Source organism: Meriones unguiculatus, chromosome 10, assembly GCF_030254825.1.
Source record: "Meriones unguiculatus strain TT.TT164.6M chromosome 10, Bangor_MerUng_6.1, whole genome shotgun sequence".
NCBI lineage: Eukaryota > Metazoa > Chordata > Mammalia > Rodentia > Muridae > Meriones > Meriones unguiculatus.
Window position 1 is genome coordinate 110,036,724 of NC_083358.1, and position 21,717 is coordinate 110,058,440.

General features: G+C 44.7%; 1 protein-coding gene across 4 annotated transcripts in view; it reads left to right on the plus strand.

Moving 5' to 3' along the window:
* Window positions 1-20,518, plus strand: part of Pip5k1a (phosphatidylinositol-4-phosphate 5-kinase type 1 alpha) — a 43,197-nt gene extending 22,679 nt beyond the window's left edge. For all 4 annotated transcript variants that reach the window (XM_021656830.2, XM_021656831.2, XM_060393132.1 and 1 more), the window contains 13 exons: window positions 2,669-2,749; window positions 6,325-6,455; window positions 7,379-7,496; window positions 7,671-7,823; window positions 8,172-8,471; window positions 11,233-11,438; window positions 12,089-12,172; window positions 13,596-13,644; window positions 13,848-13,932; window positions 14,890-15,036; window positions 15,551-15,680; window positions 18,591-18,636; window positions 19,003-20,518. In XM_021656830.2, the coding sequence (XP_021512505.1) occupies window positions 2,669-2,749; window positions 6,325-6,455; window positions 7,379-7,496; window positions 7,671-7,823; window positions 8,172-8,471; window positions 11,233-11,438; window positions 12,089-12,172; window positions 13,596-13,644; window positions 13,848-13,932; window positions 14,890-15,036; window positions 15,551-15,680; window positions 18,591-18,636; window positions 19,003-19,005 (1,533 nt within the window). In that variant the 3' untranslated portion in view covers window positions 19,006-20,518. The remainder of the gene's footprint in view (window positions 1-2,668; window positions 2,750-6,324; window positions 6,456-7,378; window positions 7,497-7,670; window positions 7,824-8,171; window positions 8,472-11,232; window positions 11,439-12,088; window positions 12,173-13,595; window positions 13,645-13,847; window positions 13,933-14,889; window positions 15,037-15,550; window positions 15,681-18,590; window positions 18,637-19,002) is intronic.
* The last annotated feature ends 1,199 nt before the right edge of the window (window positions 20,519-21,717 follow it).

Here is a 21,717-nt window from a genome sequence, read left to right on the forward strand (position 1 = left end):
CCCTCCAAAAGGTTGGTATTCCAGGCATGTACCACTATACTGAGCTCATATCAGGGCTTCTTGCAGGCTGAGCAGGGGCTCTACCAGCTGAGCTGTATGCCTGAGCCTTGTTTTGGAGACAGAACCGCACTGTCCTTAGGCTAGCCTGGTGCCTGGTGCTTCCTGTCTAGTGTAAGCTAACCTGGGACTGTGGGCAGTCTTCTTGCCCCAGCCTCCCTGACAGTGGGATTACAGATGCACGTACCTCTTCTCTGTGTAGAGGCACAGAGATTTCCTAGCCCACCACTTCATTTAGCTTTACTCTTGTACTTGTGTCAGGATCCTCAGAAAGTTGGCCTAGGATTTTTTTTCTGAGATTTCAGGCTTTTTTCTCTTAGAATATCTTTCAAGATCTTTGAGGTGATATCATTCTTGTTTGTTTTGATTGTTATTATTTTAGACCTCATATAGCTCAAACCCTGGTATGTAATCAAAACTGGACTTGAACCAAGATTGATCATCTGCCATCCAGCCTCCCAAGTACTGATTGTGCTTATAGGTGATCATTACTTTAAAAAAAAATCCTTTCATTAAGGGCAGGCTAAAAACAGAGAAACCCTGTCTTAAATAAAAAGTTTTTAAGATTGTGGCATACCATTTTCACTAGCCTTGTTCTCTGACTTCCTAACATGATGGTTATTAATGGCATGAAAAATAGCTTTGAGTTTTGTTACACTGGCATATTGACTTCTGGGAATAGGTGGTTAGATTCTGCTCTGGTTTTATTCCTCTCATATTTCTGGAACTGTTATGTGGGTGGAATCCAAAGTCATATCATGTACTTGAGAATCTCTTCAAGCCTTGTGAGATGGCTCCTCCTGTAAAGGCATTTTGGGTTTTGTTTTTTTGTTTTTCAAGGCAAGGTTTCTCTGTGTATTCCTGGCTGTCCTAGAACTTGCTCTGTAGGCCAGATTGACCTTGAACTCAGAGATCCACCTGCCTCTGACTCCTGAGTGCTGGGATTAAAGGCCACCACCACCTGGCCAGTGTTTTGGTTTTTCTGAGACAAGGTCTCAGCCTGTGTATCTGTAACAGGCCTGGAACTCATAGATCCAGTTGCTTCTGCCTATGTGCTGAGATTAAATGTATGCGGCACTACACCTGGCAAGACAATAAAGGAATTTTCTGTCGAGCCAGAGGACACAAGTGCCTAAATTTGGCCCCTGGGACCCATACCTTGGAAGGAGAAAACCAACTCGTGAAAGTTGTCCTCTGGCCCTCCCCCCCAACAAATAACTGTAATAAAACGTAATTTTTAAAAGTCTCTTTGGGCGCTGGAGACATGCCTCAGTGGTTAAGAGCACTGAGTGCTTGTCCAGAGGACCTGGGTTCGATACCCGGTGCTCACATGACAGCTCACAACTATCTGTACCTGCAGTTCCAGGGGATCCGACACCCTCACACAGACATATGTGTAGGCAAATACACACCAGTACACACAAAATAAAAATAAGTTAAAAAAATCTCTTCAAAGTACTTAAGTTTCTTACTCAAAGAAGCCATTTTATTGTCTCAATCTTCAAATGGCTAGGTCAGTTCTAGAGGTAAATTCTTTTTAAATAGAATTCTGCTTGAGTTAGAATTCAAGGTTAGAATTATCTAGGTTACATGGGTGATAATTTCTCAGTGGAACTTAAATAAAAAATAAGGAAAAGCCTTTAAAAGTTACTGTTGTTATTATTGACAGGGTCTTAACTATGTAGACCAGACTGGCCTGGAACTCATAGAGCTTTCCCTGCCTCTGGCTCCTTAGTGTTGGGATTAAGGGCATCCATTACCATGTCCTGCAGGAGGCAAAAGTAGGGTTATCTCCTGAATTATTCTAGTGCAGGGTTGCCTAGTGAGAGAGTTTTGAGGTTTTTTTTTTTTTTTTTTTGGTGTTCTGAGACTGGGTTTTTTCTTTGTAGCTCGGTTGTCTTGGAACTCAGCCAAGTTCTACTCTTTTTAAAGTACTCTTTAAACTTTTTTGTAGATTGATGAATTTTGCTTTATGTGTATAAATGTTTTATCTACTTTATGTGTGTGCACACATGCATGCCTGGTACCCCGGAGGTCTAAAGGAAGTGTTGGATTCCCCTGGGACTGGAGCTACAGATAGTTGTGAGCTGTGAGTGGGGGCTGGGACTTACCTTAGGCCCTCCTGAGGAGCAGCTGGTGTTCTTAACTGAGCCCTCTCCCACTGCAGGCTGCAGGGGTGGTTGTTTATTTTACTCGTATAAATGTGTGCCTGCGTGTATGACTGGGCACCACGTGCGTGGTGGTGTGCAAAGAGGCCAGAAGAGGACTTCAGATGCCCCAGAATGAGAGTTATGGATGCTGCTTGGAAGCCTGGGTCCTCTGCAAGAGGAACAGCTGCTCTTAACTACTGAGCAACTTTCCAGCCTCCTCAGTGATTTTTATATGCTATCACTATAGCTGTTTATCATATTGTGTGGGAATGAGAACTGTTATCTTTTTTGGGCTTTTGAGACCTTCTCAGCTCTGTGCTGCAGGTTAACACTTGGCATTCTTCTACGCCTAAGACAGCCTTGTGTTACCAGTCCTTTTAACTCATCCTCCCAAAAGCGAGGGTTATAGCTGTGCAACACTGCATGCATTCATAGAGTAATCTTCATCTTTTTCCTTTTAGGGACCTAATGCCTCTGTCATACCTGTCAAGAAAATAGGCCACAGAAGTGTTGATCCCTCTGGAGAGACTACATATAAAAAGGTAAGTTTGGACAGGCTGGATGAAACATCTTACTTTGCAGCAACAACCAAGGGCAACACTGTTACCCTGTTGGTTTTTATTTTTGTTTTTGTTTTTTAAAAAGTATTTTCTTAACACAGGCTGGCCTAGAATTCACTGTGTAGTTGAGGCTGGCCTTGGACTCTTTGTAGTCTTTCTTCCTCAGCCTCTTACAAAGTGGGATTATAGGGATGAATCACCTGGCCAGTACTGTCCTTGATACTCTCCACAGTCCCTCTTTGTAGTCTTGACCGGCCTGGAATTTACTTTGTAGTCCGTGCTGTCTCAGACCCACAGAGATCTGCCTATCTGACTCCTAAGTGCTGGAATTAAAGGCCTGTACCACCATACCAAGCCCATTTGTTGATGATAGACAGTAAACATAATGTAATTTGTGTTTTAAAATTTAATTCATAAAGAATGAATTCTTTTTATATGTATTTAAAGGAGACTGTTACTAATGAAAAAAACGAGTTTTTTTTTTTTTTTTAAGACAAGATCATGCTACATAACCCTGACTTTCTTCAAACTCACTATGTAGGCCAGGTCAGCTCTAATTCACAGAGATCTGCCTGTCTCTGCTTCCCAAGTGCTGGGATTAAAGGTGTGCACCACCATGCCCAGCCATGGTTGATATTTTTATCGAGTCAGAAGAAATTGGATTTCATTATTAGATACAGATATATTGCCCAGTGCTTAAAGACCACTTTTTCCCTTGTCAGAGGAAACCTGGCTTTTTTTTCTTCTTATGTTTTGAGAGTGCATCTTTTATATACCTCAGACTCGTCTCCGACTCAGCTGTGTAGCAGAGGTTGACCTTGAGCACCACACCTGCCTGGGACCCTGCCTGCCTCTCTTTCTCTGTCTCTGTCTCTCTCTTTGTCTCTCTCTATCTCTTTTTCTTTGATAGGGTCTCATGAGATAGTCCAGGCTAGCCTTGACCTGGCTATGTGACGTTGGATCCCTTGGAGCTTGAAGTACAGGCTGCTGTGAATCTGGTGTTGTGGTGCTAGGAACTGAATTAGGTCCTCTGGAGACTAGGTCCTCTTAGCTCTTGAGTAATCCCCCGGTCCCAGTTATCACCTTAGTTCATTTTCCCTCTGAAATCTTACTGTTCTCACATTTCTCACAATTACGTTGATAATTATTTTTTATTTTGATGTTTCCTTCCTTCCTTCCTTCCTTCCTTCCTTCCTTCCTTCCTTCCTTCCTTCCTCTTTCTTTCTTTTTTCCTGTCTCCCTTCCTCCTTCTCTTCCCTCCCTCCCTCTTTTTGTTGTTTTGTGAGACGGGGTTTCTCTATGCAGCTCTGGCTGTCCTAGAACTCGCTCAGCGTAGACCAGGCTGCCTCAAACTGATAGGTCCGTCTACCTCTGCCTCTTGAATGCTGGGCTAAAGGTGTATGCCACCACCACCTGGCTGATTATTATTATTATTTTTTAATTTAGTAGTATATTTACTGTTACAGGTGTTTTGCCTTCATGTATGCTTGCACCACATTCAAGCCTGGTGCCCACAGAGACCAGAGAGGGTGTTGGATCCCCTCTGGAGATTACAGACAATTGTGAGCCACCATATGGGTGGCTGAGCCCTCTGGAAGAGCAGCTCGTTCTCTTAACTGCTGAGCCATCCATCATCCCTCTAGTACACCCTCCTTTTTTAAAGTTTTTTGATTCTTAATTTGAAATATTAGTGTCAAGTTGCCAGTATTATTACCAAGCAAATTTGTAGATATTGAGAATGGTGTTTTAAGCCAGGCAAGGATTGCATGCCTGTGATCCCAGCACTTGGGGAGGCAGGGGCAGTCTGATCTCTGTGAATTTCAGGCCAGTCTGGAAGTGAGTCTAGAACAGCATGTATGGGTGGTCTGCCTGCATATATGTCTGTGCACCACATGTGTACAGTGTCCTGGTACAAGAAGGAATTGAATCCCCTGCGACTGAAGATACATGGTTGTGACACACACATGCACACATATGTAGTCCTGACAGGTTGGAACTCTGTGTACACCAACATGGCCTCCAATGCATAGAGATTCACTTACCTCTGCCTCCCAAGTGCTGGGATTAAAGGTGTGTGTCACCATTCATGGCCATGTTTTCTTTTTCAATTAAGAGGTTTTTATCTTTAAGATTTATTCATTCATTTATTGTGTATGCAGTATACTGCCTGCATGTCTAATCTATCTATCTATCTATCTATCTATCTATCTATCTATCTATCTATCTATCTATCTATCTATCTATCTAGATATTGTGTATACAGTGTCCTGCCTGCATGTATGCATGCTATTAACCTCTGAGCCATCCCTCCAACCCCTACTATCATGTTCTTGAAAGAAACACTTGGTCATTCTTTCAGAGGATCAAAGCTTATATAACTATTTAGTCAAATCAGAATCCTTGTTAATCTTTGTCCGATGAATCAAATGTTTGGAGGGGCCCAGCTACCCCCAGGGCAGGTAGTGAGTGATACAAAGCTCTTTCCTAGTGGAGGCCTTACTGCTCTGAATCTTCACTGTTTCTTAATTGTTTCTAGGTTTAATTGCAGTGTAAAGGACCGGGCTGACCTTAGTTTTATCTAAACTATTAGAAGGGAATTGGCTTCCAAGTGCTTTTGATGCCAAGTTTCTCCATGAGTTTGGTGGGTTTGGTTGATTGGTTTATTTTTTTAAGACCAGGTGTAGCCCAAGCTGACCTAAATTTGTAAATTTCTTTTAATTTTTTTAAAGACTCTTCCATCTCTCCTTCCTTCCTTCCTTCCTTCCTTCCTTCCTTCCCTCCCTCCCTCCCTCTCTCCCTTCCTCCTTTCCTCCCTTTTTTCCTTCCTTCCTTCCTTCCTTCCTTCCTTCCTTCTTTCTTTCTTTCTTTCTTTCTTTCTTTCTTTCTTTCTCTCTCTCTCTCTCCTTTCTTTCGTTCTTTCTTTCCTTTCTTCTTCTTTTCTTTCTTTCTTTCTTTCTTTCTTTCTTTCTTTCTCTTTCTTTCTTTCTTTCTTTCTTTCTTTCTTTCTTTTTTTCTCTCTCTTCTCTTCTCTTCTCTTCTCTTCTCTTCTCTTCTCTTCTTTCTCTCTCTCTCTTTTTCTTTTTTCGTATGTATATATGTATATGTATATATGTGTATGCATGGATACCTGTGTGCCAGAAGAGGGCACCAGATCTTATTATAGATAGTTGTGAGCCACCATGTGGTTGCTGGGAATTGAACTCAGGACCTCTAGAAGAGCAGACAGTGTTCTCAACTGCTGAGCTGTCTCTCCTGCCCAAATTTATAAATGTCTTGTCTTAACCACTTAAGTGGTGGGATTTCAGGTATATGATACCATGCTCAAATTTCTCCTAAGTTATTTTTGGTCAAGCTCTTGTTTATTTTGCTTGTTTGGGCTTTTGTATTTTTAGGGATTGGAAGTTGAAACAGAGACAAAAGTCTCTGTTGGACCTTGAGTTTCAGGCAGTCCTGCTTCTGCACCTGGGATTATAAGCGTTGTGAAACCATGCTCAGACTTTGGTTAGACTTAATACCAGAATGTTTTTTTTTTCTGTAATTTCTTTACTGTTTCTTAGACAACTTCATCAGCCTTGAAAGGTGCCATCCAGTTAGGCATCACTCATACTGTGGGCAGCCTGAGCACCAAACCAGAGCGAGATGTCCTCATGCAAGACTTCTACGTGGTGGAGAGCATCTTCTTTCCCAGGTACAGAGGCTAGTTAATGTTTAGGAGAGTACCCTAGACGGTACGACGACTTTTAAATCAACTTCAGGGCACATGTCTAAGTGCACTAATTTAAGATTGTCAATCCTGAACGTTGTAAATAGGGTAAAAGGATTAGAGAATTTAGAGAGCACACTTAGCCGCATGCCTCTGGCCAGTGTAGTGTCTTGTATAACAAACAAACAAATGACTTATTTAGGCTAGTGAGATGGCTCAGCCTAACAACCTGAGTTTGAACCCCAGGACCCACAGGATGGCTGAAAACTCCTGTAGGTGTTCTCTGATTTCAGCGTATGTACCAAGTTGGCTTGTACGCCTGGGCATACACACAAGCACACACACTGAATAAATGTAATATAAAAAAATGTTTTCAGAGCTGGATAAATGGCTCAGTGTTTTAGAGCACTTGCTGCTCCTTCAGAAGACCTGGATTCATTTCCTGGCACCCATGTTGTGGCTTACAACTATTTGTAGTCCGGTTCAAAGGATTTGACACTTTGTTCTAGCCTTCAAAAGCACCATGCATGCATGGTACAGACATGCATGCAGGTGAAACACTCACACACAGAATAAAATTAGTTGAATTTGGTGGTGTCTTTAACCCTAGCAACTTGTGAGGCAGAAACAGGCTGTTTCCTGTGACTTGGAGGCTGGCCATGGCTACATAGTGAGATGTTGTCTCAAACAAACATAAACTTTCAGTTGACTTAATGCATTGGGTAGGAGGCAGTGCGAGTCCTGTGTCTTATTCTCCTGTGTTGTGCCTTTGACCCACAAGTTGACTCATCTCCATCCCCATGTCTCTTAGGTGTACATTGGGCTGCCCTTTCAGCATCTATTCAGGATGGATTCCATGACTATTGGGGACTGGCAAATTAAGGCTTTTTTTATATTTAATCCCACAGTGAAGGGAGCAACCTGACACCGGCCCATCACTACAATGACTTTCGTTTCAAGACCTATGCACCTGTTGCCTTCCGTTACTTTCGAGAGCTTTTTGGCATCCGGCCTGATGATTACTTGGTAAGTTTGTAATTGCAGAATGTGTGATTCTAAGATCAGAGGAATAATCCAAAGGAGTTTCCTTCTTCCACTGTTTGCTTTAGTGTTCTTTAAAATGGATGTGAATCTGTACCTAATTTCTATGCGGAGCAGGCCCTGGCATATTTGATGCTTGATGTTTTCTTGTCCTTTCAGTATTCCCTTTGCAGTGAGCCATTGATTGAACTCTGCAATTCTGGAGCCAGTGGCTCCCTTTTCTATGTGTCCAGTGATGACGAGTTCATCATTAAGACAGTCCAGCATAAAGAGGCAGAGTTTCTGCAGAAGCTGCTTCCAGGATACTACATGGTGAGTGTGGAGCAGTCTCAGAAGAGGCGGTCCTCAGCAGAGCAGCCGCTGCTTGTATCCGACAGGGTTTCTCTGTGTGTAGCCCAAAGCCAGTTTTGAATTCCTGAATCTGCTGCCTCTGCCTCTGTGGTATCAGATTCTAGGCAGCCACCACTTTGCTTGGCTTCACGCTGTTCTCTATTTGAGCTCTTTGAGACTCGGAGAGAGACTTTGAAGGAACATGTAGGTCTCCACATTTTGCCCAGCCCCTCGTAAAGCACGGGAACAGTGTGCTGGGTGCAGTGTTTGCCCTGAGTGTCACTGAGTGTCAGCTAACATGCCCTGTTGCTTGTCACCTCTATGCCTTAGAATCTTAACCAGAACCCTCGAACGCTGCTGCCCAAATTCTATGGACTGTACTGTGTACAAGCGGGTGGCAAGAACATACGGATTGTGGTGATGAACAATCTCTTACCTCGGTCAGTCAAAATGCACATGAAATACGACCTGAAGGGCTCGACTTACAAGCGACGGGCTTCTCAGAAAGAGCGAGAGAAGACTCTCCCCACCTTCAAAGACCTGGACTTCCTTCAAGATATTCCTGATGGCCTCTTTTTAGACGCTGACATGCACAGCGCTCTGTGTAAGACTCTGCAGCGGGACTGTCTGGTGAGTCACTGTCTCCCTTTCCCACAGAAATCACTTTCATTGAAAAACCTTGTGATTCTCTGGCATTGCATCTATGGAAGACGGAGCTCAGATCCTTAGCTACCTGTGTCCTGGGCTGCACTTATTTGTTTGTTGTTTATTTGGGGAGTGTCACCTGTGTGTGTGTGATATGCAGCTGCACCTTGCTATGTACAGCATAGCTGAGCACAGTTGCCGTCCCTTTCATATGACTCTGTGCTTGGACACGTAGTCCTGTGTGTGGACACCAAGGTCAGCATTGGTTCTTCCCTGACGGCACTCCATCTTACTTTCTGAGACAGAGTCTCTCCCTGAGCCTCAAGTTCTCATTCTGTGGTGACCTCAACCATAAAATTATTTTTGTTACTTCATAACTATAATTTTGCTGTTGTTAATGAATTGTATCATCTGTTTTTCTAATGGTCTCAGGTGACCCCTGTGAAAGAGTTGTCCAACCTGCAAAGGGGTCGAGACCCACAAGTTGAGACCTGCTGGTCTAGACCATCAATATTCCATTTTTTGTTTAACTCATTCCATCTTCTGTTCTTCCCAGTAGGCATTTCATTACCTCTAACCTCCAATAGATCTCCTGACTCTGTTTCCCAAGTTCGGGGAATACAAGTAAAAGCCATTATGCTCAGCTTTCTACACCAGGCTTATTTACTCACTTTTTCTCTCTCTTTCTCTCTTGTTTGTCTTTTTTCAAGATAGGGTCTCTCTGTGTAGCCCTGTCTGTCCTGGAACTCACTCTATAGACCAGGCTGGCCTTGAACTCACAGAGATCTGCCTGTCTCTGCCTCCCAAGTCCTGGGAATAAACGTGCACCAGCGTGCCTGGCCCTACACCAGGCTCTTCAACCTCCTCCCCATCTTGTTTCTCAGCAAATGACTGGAGCACTCCACCCTGCTCTGCCTCTCTGTGTTGTCATGTCCTTGCCCTTATCTGTTCCTGCGTCCTCAATGATGCCCATTTAATCTGTCTCCTGCTTGTCTGAATTTCAAAGGCTAGACAGCTGCTCAACTAAACGAGCCACCAGTTGTAAATTATACTCAGTTGTAGCCAGCTGCTCTTCATCTTTTTCTGCATACCCACTATGACAGTTTGGGACAGCACCGTAAAGTGGGTCATTTAGTTGATAGTAGACCCTTCTCCACCCTGTTCTAGGTGGCAGAACAGGTTGACTGTCGATGCTGTTCAGTCCTAGGTGTGATACATCATGCCCACTGTAGTTGTGCCCTTTTGAGCCTCCTTCATTGGCCACACCTGCCACTTTGCTTTATATCAGCTTGTACCACCTTGTGCCTGGTGTGTGCTTCTTTCTCTAGCTTTTTTTATTTATTTTTTTTTTTAAGGTTTTTCTTTTAAGATTTGTTTATTTTTGTATATTTATCTGTACACCAGAAGAAGGCATCAGATCATATTATAGACAGTAGTGAGCCATTGTTTAGTTGTTGGGACTTGAACTCAGGACTTCCAGAAGAGCAGCCAGTATCTTACTGCTGAGCCATCTCTCCAGCCCTTTTTAAGGTTTTTCAAGGCAGGGTTTCTTTTTATTGCCCTGGCTTCCTGGACCTCACTGTTTAGATGAGGCTGGCCTGGAACTCAGAGATCCACCTGCCTCTGCCTTAAAGGTGTGTGCCATCACTGCTTGCTCTAGGCTTTTTTTTTTTTTTCTTTTCCTTTTTTGGTTTGGTTTTTTGGGACAGGATTTCTCTGTGTAGCCCTGACTGTCCTAGAACTCACTCTGTAGACCAGACTGGCCTTGAACTCACAGAGATCTGCCTGCCTCTGCTGAGTGTTGGGACTATAGGCCTGTGCCAACACTGCCGGGCTGTTCTAGGCTTTTGCAACGGTCTTTTCTCACTTTATTTGCTTGGCCTTAATTTTTTATTTCCACTTTGTTGTTCATGAGCCTATTTCAGTGATGTTTTTTAAGCCTTCTCTGTGGTCTTTTATCATGTAAACATTTGTACTGCATTATTGTATTGCATTTATTTTTATATTTGTACTCAGTAAATGTTGCACTAAATTGAAGCTGATAACAAAAAATTCCTGTCACAGATCTTTTCTGATCCACATCTTTCACACAATGTACTTTTTGTCCCCTTGTTTTTTTTGAAATCTCAGGTAGCCCAAGCCATCAGTGTACTCCCTATGTAGCTAAAGATGACCTTGAAACCTGGTCTTGCCTTCTAAGTGCTGGGATTGCAGGCTTATGGCACCATGCAGTGCTGTGAATGGATTACATTTTCAAGCATCCAGGCAAGCATTCAACCAGCTGAGCAGCATCCTCAGCCTGTTGTTACAGATGTTCATTACAGGATGAACTTGAAAGTTGCATTGCTTACCTTGGTGGTTTTGGCCTATAATTCCAGTTACTTGGAGGCAAAAGAAGAATCAGGTTTAAGGCCAAAATGGGGAAATTGTTGAGACCCTATCTCAAAATGTAAGGGGTAAAGGGAGGCTGGGTATATAGCTTAGTGATATATATCAGAGACCTGTATTCAGTACTGCAAAAAGAAAAAGAAAAAAAGTTCTGTTATTCAAATGAGAGAGAAAGGTAAGGAAAAGAGTATAAATAAAGACTTGCCAGAGTGATGTTCTCTAAGAGTAGGAAGCGCACAGGACAAACCTGTGGTCACTAGAAACTTCATGTCAAGTAACCTGAAAGAAACCTTGACACTTTATAAATTTTTTTTTTCACCTCACGCATTTTGATCCTGAGTTCATCTCTCCTCATTAGGTGCTACAGAGCTTCAAGATAATGGACTACAGTCTCTTGATGTCAATCCACAACATGGATCATGCACAACGAGAGCCCGTGAACAGTGAGGCCCAGTATGCCGCTGACACTCGCAGACCAGCTCCGCAGAAGGCACTTTATTCCACAGCAATGGAATCTATCCAGGGCGAGGCTCGACGGGGTGGCACCGTGGAGACTGAGGACCAGTGAGTGGGCCTGGAACAATGACCAGTCACACCTGGTCTCATCATTCTTTCTCTTGAAGGCACCTACTGTCTGGAGAAGAGTAGCTTTGATTTGACAGTAAGGCAGCAGTGTCAGCAGCCGGGGAGCCATTGATCTTTTAGAATAGAAGAGGAAAGGAAATGTCTGAGTTTGTCGTGGGAAAGGCTGCCTAAGATGAAACTGCTAACACTTAGAGCTTAGATGCATATCTATAAATGACATTAGAACTTTTATCACAGCGTATTGTAGGCTTCTTTGCTGAAGGCTTCTTTCTTACTGTCTTGGGTTTATGCAGTGAGTATGGTTACTAAAAGTTTCAAATGGTTTCATTTTTAGTCGTTGTTTTGTACCACAACTGCCAAGAAAAGTGTCCTTGTGGGAACAAACTAAGATACAAAAGTACCAGCATGTTTGTTTTTATTTGGGGAGTAGTCCCAAAATTGCTGAGTAGTGGTTTTAGGCTTTTTGGAGCTCTGTGGGAGAGGAGCAGGGAGATTCTAATTCACAATGAAGAGGCTCCTAGTCTGGAGAATGATCGGTCATGTTCAGCTGATAGTTACCTGTGCATAGTTAGGAGGAGCGTTGCCCTGCTCGTGACAGGGTGTTCTAATTCTTCCTTTGTTTTCCCCAGCATGGGCGGCATCCCTGCCCGGAACAACAAAGGGGAGAGGCTCCTGCTTTATATTGGCATCATTGATATTCTGCAGTCCTACAGGTGAGGACACATGGAGCACAGATTAGAAGAAAGGGGACATTGAGCTGGTTTAAATTTTTTTTTTCATCTTATGAATGTGTTTTGCCTTTTGTCTATGTATGCGCACCAGTATATTGTCTGGTGCCCATGGAGGTCAGAGGAGGGCGTTGGATCTGCCAGGGCTGGAGTTACAGGTGGTTGTGAGCTGCCACGTGGGTGCTGGGAACTGTCCCCAGATCCTCTGCAAGAGCAGCCAGTGCTCTTAACTGCTGAGCTGCCTCTTTAGTCCCCAGCACACTTTTTTTAGATGTGTTCTTTGTAAAGTTCTCTCTGATGCAACCATGAGTCACAGTCTGGTTACCCATAGATTTTAGGTGTCTTATTCTCTGGTTTTTCTGCTTCACCGCCTCTTCAACATGATCTCTACTCTGTGGAATGCTTAGTCAGTCCTCAGATAGGGTGGAGGACGCCATCTGCCATGACTCTGTGAGAAACCTGTGGGTTGAGTCATCCTCCACATAAGGCGAGCTGGGAACAGTCTCACTTCCACAGAGGAAGACGAAGATCTGTGTTATGTAAAATCGAGCAGTCTGCGGAACTTAAGGCCCTGAAGTGCTGAGGCAGTTGCTGCAAATGTTAGGCTCCACTTTTGGTCCTGAACCACTGCAGGTACAAACGCGGACTAATTCTTCAGTAGTTGACTTACTGATTATTATCTAACTAAAACTGTTTACATTTACTTGCTGTGTGTGTGTTTGTGTATGTTTAAACTGCAGTGGGCATGTGAAGGCCAGAGCACAACTTGTGGAAGTCGGTTCTCTCGATCGTGTGGATTCTGGGGATTAAATTCAGGTCGTCAGGCTTGGTGGCAAGCACCTTTACCCACTGAGCCGGCTGAGCTAGCCGGCTGACACAGTGTAGCTGGACTTTTTCAGCTTTACACACCTATTCCTCTAGCTTTTTCTCTTTTTCTCTCTTGTTTATTTGTTCTGGGTTATTGTTTTTGTTTTTCAGACAAGGCCTCACGTTGTAGCTCAGGCAGATCTGGGCTCATGGTATTTTTCCAGACCCAATCTCCCAGTTGCTTGGTTACAGGCATGTGCCACTAAGCGTACCCTGCCTTTTCTAGCAATTGAACCCAGGCCCTCATATATAGGCTAGTGTTCCATCACTGAACTGTCCTGCTCATTTCCCCTGACTGGTCAGTGACTTAGAAACTGCCCTTCCCTCATTGGGGAATAATTGGCTTAGCTAATTAGCAACATTGGTTTCTGGGTAGAAAAAGTGGTTCTTTGGAAAGCCAGTATACCATGGTGGATATACTTGTCCAGTGTTTACCTGTTCAAGGTTTTCAGCTATCATAGCTTCTTTAAGCTCTCTAAAATAAGCAATCACTACAGTCTTTGATTTATTAATAATGTGTGGTACATGGGTTTCTTGGCAGGTTTGTTAAGAAGTTGGAGCACTCCTGGAAGGCACTGGTCCATGATGGGGTGAGTGAGTCAGCTGAAGGCCCCCGTCCTGCGTCTGTCTGTAGTGCTTGCCATTTGCTCTTCAGGTTCTTCTGTGTATTATTTACTTCATTTCTGGGTTTACCCTTATGGTAGGGGTTTCCGTCTGAGGGACGTGGCCCTTGGATGACACAGCCTCTTGCTGGCCTCTGTTTAACCCTGTAGTCATGTCCTCTGTTCCACAGGACACAGTGTCAGTGCATCGTCCAGGCTTCTATGCCGAGCGGTTCCAGCGCTTCATGTGCAACACGGTGTTCAAAAAGATCCCCTGTAAGTGCCTTCTACCAGATGACCCCCCGTGGCTCCCTTACCCCAAGAGATGGGGGCCAGGGCACCTCTGTCAGGGGGCTGCCAAGGCCTCTCCTGCTGTGCCTGCATCCTGTGAGCGCTGCTTCTCGTCCTTGTGTCAGTCACTGTCTGTCCCAGTCGTTTCCGAGCTGCTGCTCCCCCTGGCTCTCCCTACATGTGTCGTTGAGGTGAGGGCCCTTTCTGGGGGAATTGGTGGGAATGGAAAAACAAAAACAAAACAAAACCGTGTAGCTGTGGATAGACTGCGTGGCACAGGCTTAGCTGTCTAGAAGCAAACTTCTGTGGAGGAAGAACAGGCAAGGATGTTAGCCATGTTCTTTCCATGTCCAGGTGCCAGAAATTCTCAGATTAGTTCAGGTGCAGCCGTCAGCCTTGCTGACAGTTGGAATTTTTAGTGTTTCCCATCAGCTTTCTCAACACAGAGTGCAAGTGTTTGTTTTTCATACTTTCTGTGTTGGACTGGCAGATTCCAGGTCCTCCTGTCCTCTCATCAGAGGCATCAGTTTTGCCACGTGGAGGTGAAGAAGACTTAGACGCCACAGATAGGCAGCGAGGTGCAGAGATGTGTCCAGAGTGAAGCCGTGTAGGTTACAGTGCTTTTTGCATCTTCTGGGAAGGGCTAGAGAGATGTGCCGCCTCTAGGGTTACTGGGTGATGCTGGTCAAGAGCAAGAGTCTCCCCTGTGAAAGCTGAGCCAGAGAGGGCTGCGCTTGTGTCGCTTCATTGTAGGTGTTGTGTTTCTTTCCAGAGTGAGGTGACTTGACCCTCTGCTCTGAGTAGTACTTTGTGGGCCGTCTTTTCTGATGTTAACCCTTTTTCTGCCTTTTCTTCAGAACAGCTTTGGGTGTGTGTTGGTGTCTGTCTTGGTGATGGTTTCTGAGGTGGGTGCTAAGTAGGCTTTCTCTTTCCCTTTTGAAGTGAAGCCTTCTCCTTCCAAAAAGTTTCGGTCTGGCTCATCTTTCTCTCGGCGATCAGGCCCCAGCGGCAACTCCTGCATTACTTTCCAGCCATCGGTCTCTGGGGAGCATAAAGCACAAGTGACAACAAAGGCGGAAGTGGAGCCAGGTCAGCGCCAGGGCTGGGTCCCCTTGCATTGGACACTCCCCTTCTCCTCTGGCCAGGACCTCTATGCCCCGTTTCTATGCAGTAAAACTAACCTGCTTGGTATTGGTTGGTTTTGTTTTTTGGTTTTTAGAGGCAGGATTTCTCTGTAGCCTGACTGCTCTGGAACTCAGTCTGTAGACCAGGCTGGCCTCATACTCACAGAGGTCTGCCTGCCTTTGCCCCTGAGTACTGGGACGAAAGGCGTGCACCACCACTGCCTGGTTGTTCTTTGTTTTGAGACAGGGTCTCACTGTGTAGCCCAGGCAGTTCTAGAATTCACTATGTATGTAGCCCAAGCTGACCTCAACCTTATGACCCTTCTTTTTCATCCTCCCAGGGTACTGGGTTTATAGGAATGAGTCACCATGCCCCTACATCACTACAGATTTTCTTGTTTTTCCCCTGTCCATACTGTCCTTCATTTATTGATTCATTCCTTATTCATTGATTGATTTTATTTCCCTTTTTTCTCCAGATGTACACCTTGGGCGTCCTGATGTCTTACCTCAGACTCCACCTTTGGAGGAGATGAATGAGGGGTCAGCTGTTCTCAGCCCTAGTTTCTCAGCTGTAGTTGGAGAGCCTTTGCAAATAATGAATTTGAGGTTGGTTTCTTGGCCTGTTGCTCCATACTCTTTTCAGGTCCTCTGAAATCTTCACTTTGATGTTTTCAAGAGTCTCTGCTAGGTGTTGTGGTATGCTGAGGAGGTGGGGACAGTTGGATCTCTGAGTTGAAGCTCTACTTAGTGCGTTCTACATAGTGCCAGGGCTACTTAGAGAGCTACAATCTCAAAAAACAAAACAAAACAAAATCTTGTTTGGTTGGTTTTAAGGCAGTCTCGCTGAATGCCCAAGCTTCCCTCAGGTGGACAGCCCTTCTGTGTCAGTCCTGTATGTTCTGAGATTACAGTCATGGGCCACCACGCCTGTCAGTAGTCAATAGGCTAATATAATAATCAGACTTAATTTTGTTACCTATTGTGTTTTCTATTACATAATAAATTGCCCCACACTTAGTGGCTTGAAATAAATATAACTGGGTGTTCTGAGGCACCCCTTTAACCCCAGCACTAGGAAGGTAGAGGCAGGAAATTCAAGGTCAGTCTGGGCTGTTTGAGATCTTGTCTTAAAAACAAACAAAACTAAACAAAAACAAATCTAACTAAAAAAAAATCCTCTATCTCAGCCTTCCTTGTTCTAGCGTTACAGGTGTAAGTACAGCACCTGGAGAAGGTACTGAAGTTTGAAGTCAAGATACGGTAGACAAGTATTGCCGCTGGGCCATGTTACCATTGGAGTTACTTTGTTAGAGTGGCACCACATAGAGGATTGTGTGTATGTAGTTAATAAATTACTTCAAAATTTAGCAATTAGAAGTAACAATCATTTCCAGGCTCCATGGCAGATGCCTGAAATCCCAGCATTCAGGGAGGCAGAGGCAGGCAGATCTCTGTGAGCTTAAAGCTAGCCTGGTCTACAAAGTGAGTCTAGGCCATCCAAGGCTGCACAGAGAAACCCTGTCTTGAAAAACAAGAACAAGAACAACAACAACAACAACAAAAAAAAAAAAAAGAAAAGAAAAGGGGAGTAACAAACATTGTTCTCTGTGTTGTCCAGAGTCCAGTCAACTTAGCTGAATGCCTTTGGCTCGGGGTGTCCAGGGGTTACAGTGAAACTCTTCGGGCAGGGTAGTTGTGTTTATTGAGCCTTTACCTCAGTTTTGGGGGATGAAACAAAGCAGATTGAACTTGCACTTGTGAGGGCCCAACACCACGTAAAAAAAGAAGGTTTGAGTTGAGCCAGGCATGGTAGCACACATGGTCCTAGCATTCAGGAGGCAGAGGCAGGGGGACTGCCTTGAGGCCTGACTAACTAACTGCCAAGAAAACCCTGCCTCAAAAGAAGTTTGGAAGGGGCTGGGTTGTGGGAGACAGGAGGGATCCCCTTCCAAGCTCCGTTATGTAGAGCTGGCAGATCTGACTCCTTTAAGGCTTTTGGGTTGGGGCGCAGTTCTCTTTGCGGCCAGTGACGCTTCCTAGTCACTAGTGACTTCTTTCCATAGGGCAGTTCGTAGCAGAGCAGCTAGCTTCCCTCAGAGCAGACACAGAAAGCCTGCCTTCAAGAAGCATCCTCAGTCTTTGTAACCTAACCTCAGAACTGATGTTCTCGCACCTCTGCTGCATTGTTTTGTGGAAGAGTTGCAGACAGTGGGAACCTCAGGAGACAGGTCAGGAAGCAGATAGTCCTGCTTTAGATAGCCTTAGAGATCACCTTCCACCATTCAGATGGAAGACGGAACAGGTCTGAGAAAAAGCAGCTGCTACATAGAGAATCACCTCAGTTACATGCAACCCTGTCTGAAAAAACAAACTACAAAAAACCCTATTTAATTAAAGCAGTAATACTTTTAAATTTGTTAGCTTCAGGCCAGTGAGCTGGCTTACCTTTTAAAGGTGTTTGCCATCAAGCCTGAAGAGCTGCATTTGATCTTCAAAAGCCATGTGATGTAAAGAGAGAACCGATTCTGCAGCTCGTCCTCTCACCTCCACATTCATCCTGTGCATGCGTACACATGTGTGCAGGAACACTGCCCCCAGATGAAAACAGTTTTTAAAGCTAGTAGCTTCTTTTGTTGTGTTTTCTCTTATTTTTGGAGACTAAGAGTTTCTCTGTGTAGCCCTGGTTGTAACTCTTACTCTGTAGACCAGGCTGGCTTCAAACTTAGAGATCCACCTGCCTTTGCCTCCCAAGTGCTGTAATTACTGATGTGGGCCACCGCACACCTGGGCCTTTGACTCTGAACTTTAAATCAGTGTCTCATAAGGTTGCCTAGAACAGCCTTGAAGTCCTGCTCTAGCTGCCCTGACTCTGAGCTCTCCATCTTCCTGCCTCAGCCTGGAGGTAGTTGGGATTGTAGGCCTGCACCACCGTGCCTGCCTTCTATCTAGAAGCGTCTTCTTAGTCTTTCTTTTGTGTAGGTTCCAGGGATCAGACTTAGCTGTGAGTCTTATGCAGCTAGCACCTTTTACCCAATGAGCGTTTCTTCAGCACCGTTGTGTTTTCTGAATAATAGAATGACCTTGGAGAACATACAGGGAGTGGAAGCAGGATCGTGCATGCTGTACTGTTCTGCTACCTAACTATACTCATGGTTAGGATTTGTGCGGCAGAGTTATGTGGAGTTATACCGTGGTTCATAAACGTGCCATGCACAGGTTGCCTGTGGGAGTCTTATGAGGGGGGAGAGAGGGGTTACAGAGACAGTCTTTGGTTGAGGCTGGAAAGAGAGAGAAGAGGTGGCTAGTCCTCTTAGAAGGTGACCCAGCGCATGTGCAGGACACAGATGATGAAGGGTCCTGTTGCAGCTGAATTTCTGGAGGTGGCCTCAGAGATGCCCGATGTCCCGCCTGTTAGGTCCCCTGGGGGCTGGCATAGAGATGCCTGTTTACCAGTTCTAACACTCAGTCCTTTTTTGTCTTCTACTTCTCTGCCTTTTTTTTCCCCCCTTCTATTAGTTCAACCTTGGAAAAGCTTGAAATTGCGGAGTCAGAGTTCATCCATGTGAGTAGCTGGGACCCTGGGACCCGGGGGTCTTGAAGGATATAAAGGTCCATCTCTGATGGAGTGGAGCATAAGTTGATTGGGAATGTTGGTGTACCTTGCAGCTTGCTTTTAAAAAGGTTTTAAGTCCCAGTACTTGGGAAACAGAATTTGAGGCTATTATGGTCTAGGCTACATAGTAAGATCTTGTCTCCAAAAAAATAGAAAGGTTTATGGTTTTAAAACTTTTATACTTGGAAGCTGAAGCTTAGAAGAGAAGGGAAAAAAAAAGCTCAATTTTATTAGCTAGGATGAAACAAACCTGAGTTCCATTCCTGCCTTCTTGTCTCATATTCCTAGTGAACTTTACATTCTTTCTGTTTTCAGTGAGCCATGAGCCTCAGAAGACCTGAAACAAGACGCTATTATCGCTTTCATCTCAAGATGTCAGCCCTTGCCCCAGGAATGCTGAGTCATCAGGAGAGGAGAGAAATACGGAGCTAGCAAGGCTCTCGGTCACCGTCTCCCTTTCCTCTGGGCATTAGTGCCTTTGACAGTTGAGGACAGCAGTGTGCCCACCACTCCAGAATTGGGTGGCATGAATTTTCCATTGGCCACCGTGGCTTCTATAACTGAATATTTTTCACACCCCCGTTCTTTGTGCTGGACATGGGGTTGCTGGACTAGGTGGTTTTCTTCTCTTTACCTTTCACCTGGAGCTGGACTCTGAATTTCCTCAGGATAGACTAGCTGGATATCGTTGCTACCTTCGCTCTTTCCTCTGGTCTTTGAAAAGAGCCCAGTGGTTTTTATAAAGGTTTTTGGGCGAGAGTGAGGATGACCTTACTCCTAGTTTTCTCTTTTCCTTAAAAAAAGGAAAAGAACAAATGGCACCAGCCTGAGTCTGAGCCCGTCTCAGAAGCCCTGGAAGTGCTGAGGGCGAGCCTGGTGCTTGCGAAGCAGAAAGGCCGGGCTGCCCCGCCAGCAGCTGCTGCTCTGCCTCCCTCATTTGAGGCTGAGGGAATGAAGAGGGCATGGCTACCCTTTATAAGACAGTGGGGCAGCCGCGTTAGCAGAGTGGACCTTAGCAGGACCCTCCTCACCGCCAGGTCATGCAGGTATTACTATTTTGCAATTTGGAATGTATTCTAATAGTTTTTCTAAACATAAAGAATTATGAAATGATTTTAGACCATTCTCCAAAGGAGATTTCTTTGTTCTTCCGTATTTTCCAACAGTATTCTGCTCTTTGTGGAGCTGTGGTGGAGGGAGACGTTGGTGTCTGTCTAACAGGCAGTCCGTATCTATGAGGCTAGAGAATATTTTCTTCAACTCCGGGGAGCCGTGGGCTCTCCTCAGTAAGTTGCCATGCCGCCTGGCCTGCCCCCTTACTCTGTAGAGAAGTTGGAATGGGGCCACACAAGCCCCTGTTCCCTCTCAGATTATGATCCGTTTGGTCCTGGCTGGAGGGGCAGTGCATGATGTTGGAGGCAGGCTGTTGAAATATTACATCATCACTGCTCCATCCCATCTTACCTTGATAGCAGGTTAGCCAACCCCCACGTAACTGTCTATATTAGACACCCCAGCCAGCTTCTGGCTGCCTGTCTTTGCTGCCATGTTCTTTTTTACACGAAGGAAAGAAACAATTCTTGCTATTTTTTTTTTCGTAATTTACTATTTATGATGTATTTAAGTGTTTTATTCAGGACAGAGTTCTGTAAGGGGTGGGAGGGAACACTCGAGGGAGGGCTGGGACTTGGGGAAAGGATAGGGATTCAACATTTTTATGGAGTGTTCCTATTTGCCTCTACTTTGTATTGTTGAAAAAATGACAGATGCAATATGAAAGTAATAAATATCTGTTTTAATGTATTAAAATTCTATCAATTATTTAGACCTATTTTAAAATGTTCTTATTAGCATGGTAGTAATAGTTTCATTACATCTGCATACATGTACATAATGTCCATGATTGGGCTGGAGAGATGGCTCAGAGGTTAAGAGCACTGCCTGCTCTTCCAAAGGTCCTGAGTTCAATTTCCAGCAACCACGTGGTGGCTCACAACCATCTATAATGAGATCTGATGTCCTCTTCTGGGGAGCAAGCATAATGTCCATGATCATTTTACCTCCCTGTTGCCCTTTCTGTAGACCTGTTGACCTTCTTGGATACGGATCTTTTCTGTATCCTGTCTGCTCCATCTCTCTCCTCCACCAGGCCCAGTTTGTGTTAGCATGAACAAAGTCTTTTCCCATCCTCCAACTGAAGTTTAGCCCAAGCTGAGAGCAATGGTTCAGTTCCCAGCTGAGCAGTTCCTTCAGCATCATGGCAGATTAAACTTGAAGAACTCTTGCTTAGATTATGACTCGGTCTGGTTAATGGAAGGTCTTGTGAATTCAGAGCTCAAGAGTTCACTCAGGTTGAAGGAGACGAGGACGAGTGAGGAGAGGAAGTCTGAGGTCAGATGGCCCTAGACTACTTCTGACCTAACCTAGAGTGCACCCCTTGAAAAATCACAAGGCTCCCTTCTTAGGTAAAGCTCTTTGTGGGCTGGAGAGAGTACTCTGCTTTCATCACTGGCTGGTTTGGTTCTAGCACCGACAAGGGCCTCGCAATTCTGTAACTCCAGTCCCAGAGACCTGACACCTTTTCTAGCTCCCTGCATAGCAGACATGTATGACACACATATATGCATGCAGGCAAACACATAAAAGTAATTTTTTTTTTTTAGATAAAACTTTCATAAACTTGAGTCTATGTTCTTCAGTAGGAAACTAGACAAAGCCCTGTTTGTTTTGTTTTGTTTTGTTTTCCCACACAGGGTTTCTCTGTGTAGCCCTGGCTGTAGTGGAACTCAGCGTGTAGACCAGGCTGGCCTGGACCTCGGAGCCACCTGCCTCTGCCTCTTGAGTGCTGTGGTTAAAGGTGTGAACCATTACTGCTTGTCAAGCTGGCCTCATTTTAATGCATGGAGCTGGAAAAGCTTTAGAATCAAATTTCACGTGGTCACGTGTGTGATTGCACATGTGTACAGGTTGCATGTGTGTGGAAGCCAGTGGACAGCCCTGAGTGCCCTTTCCCAGGAGCGCTAGTCACCT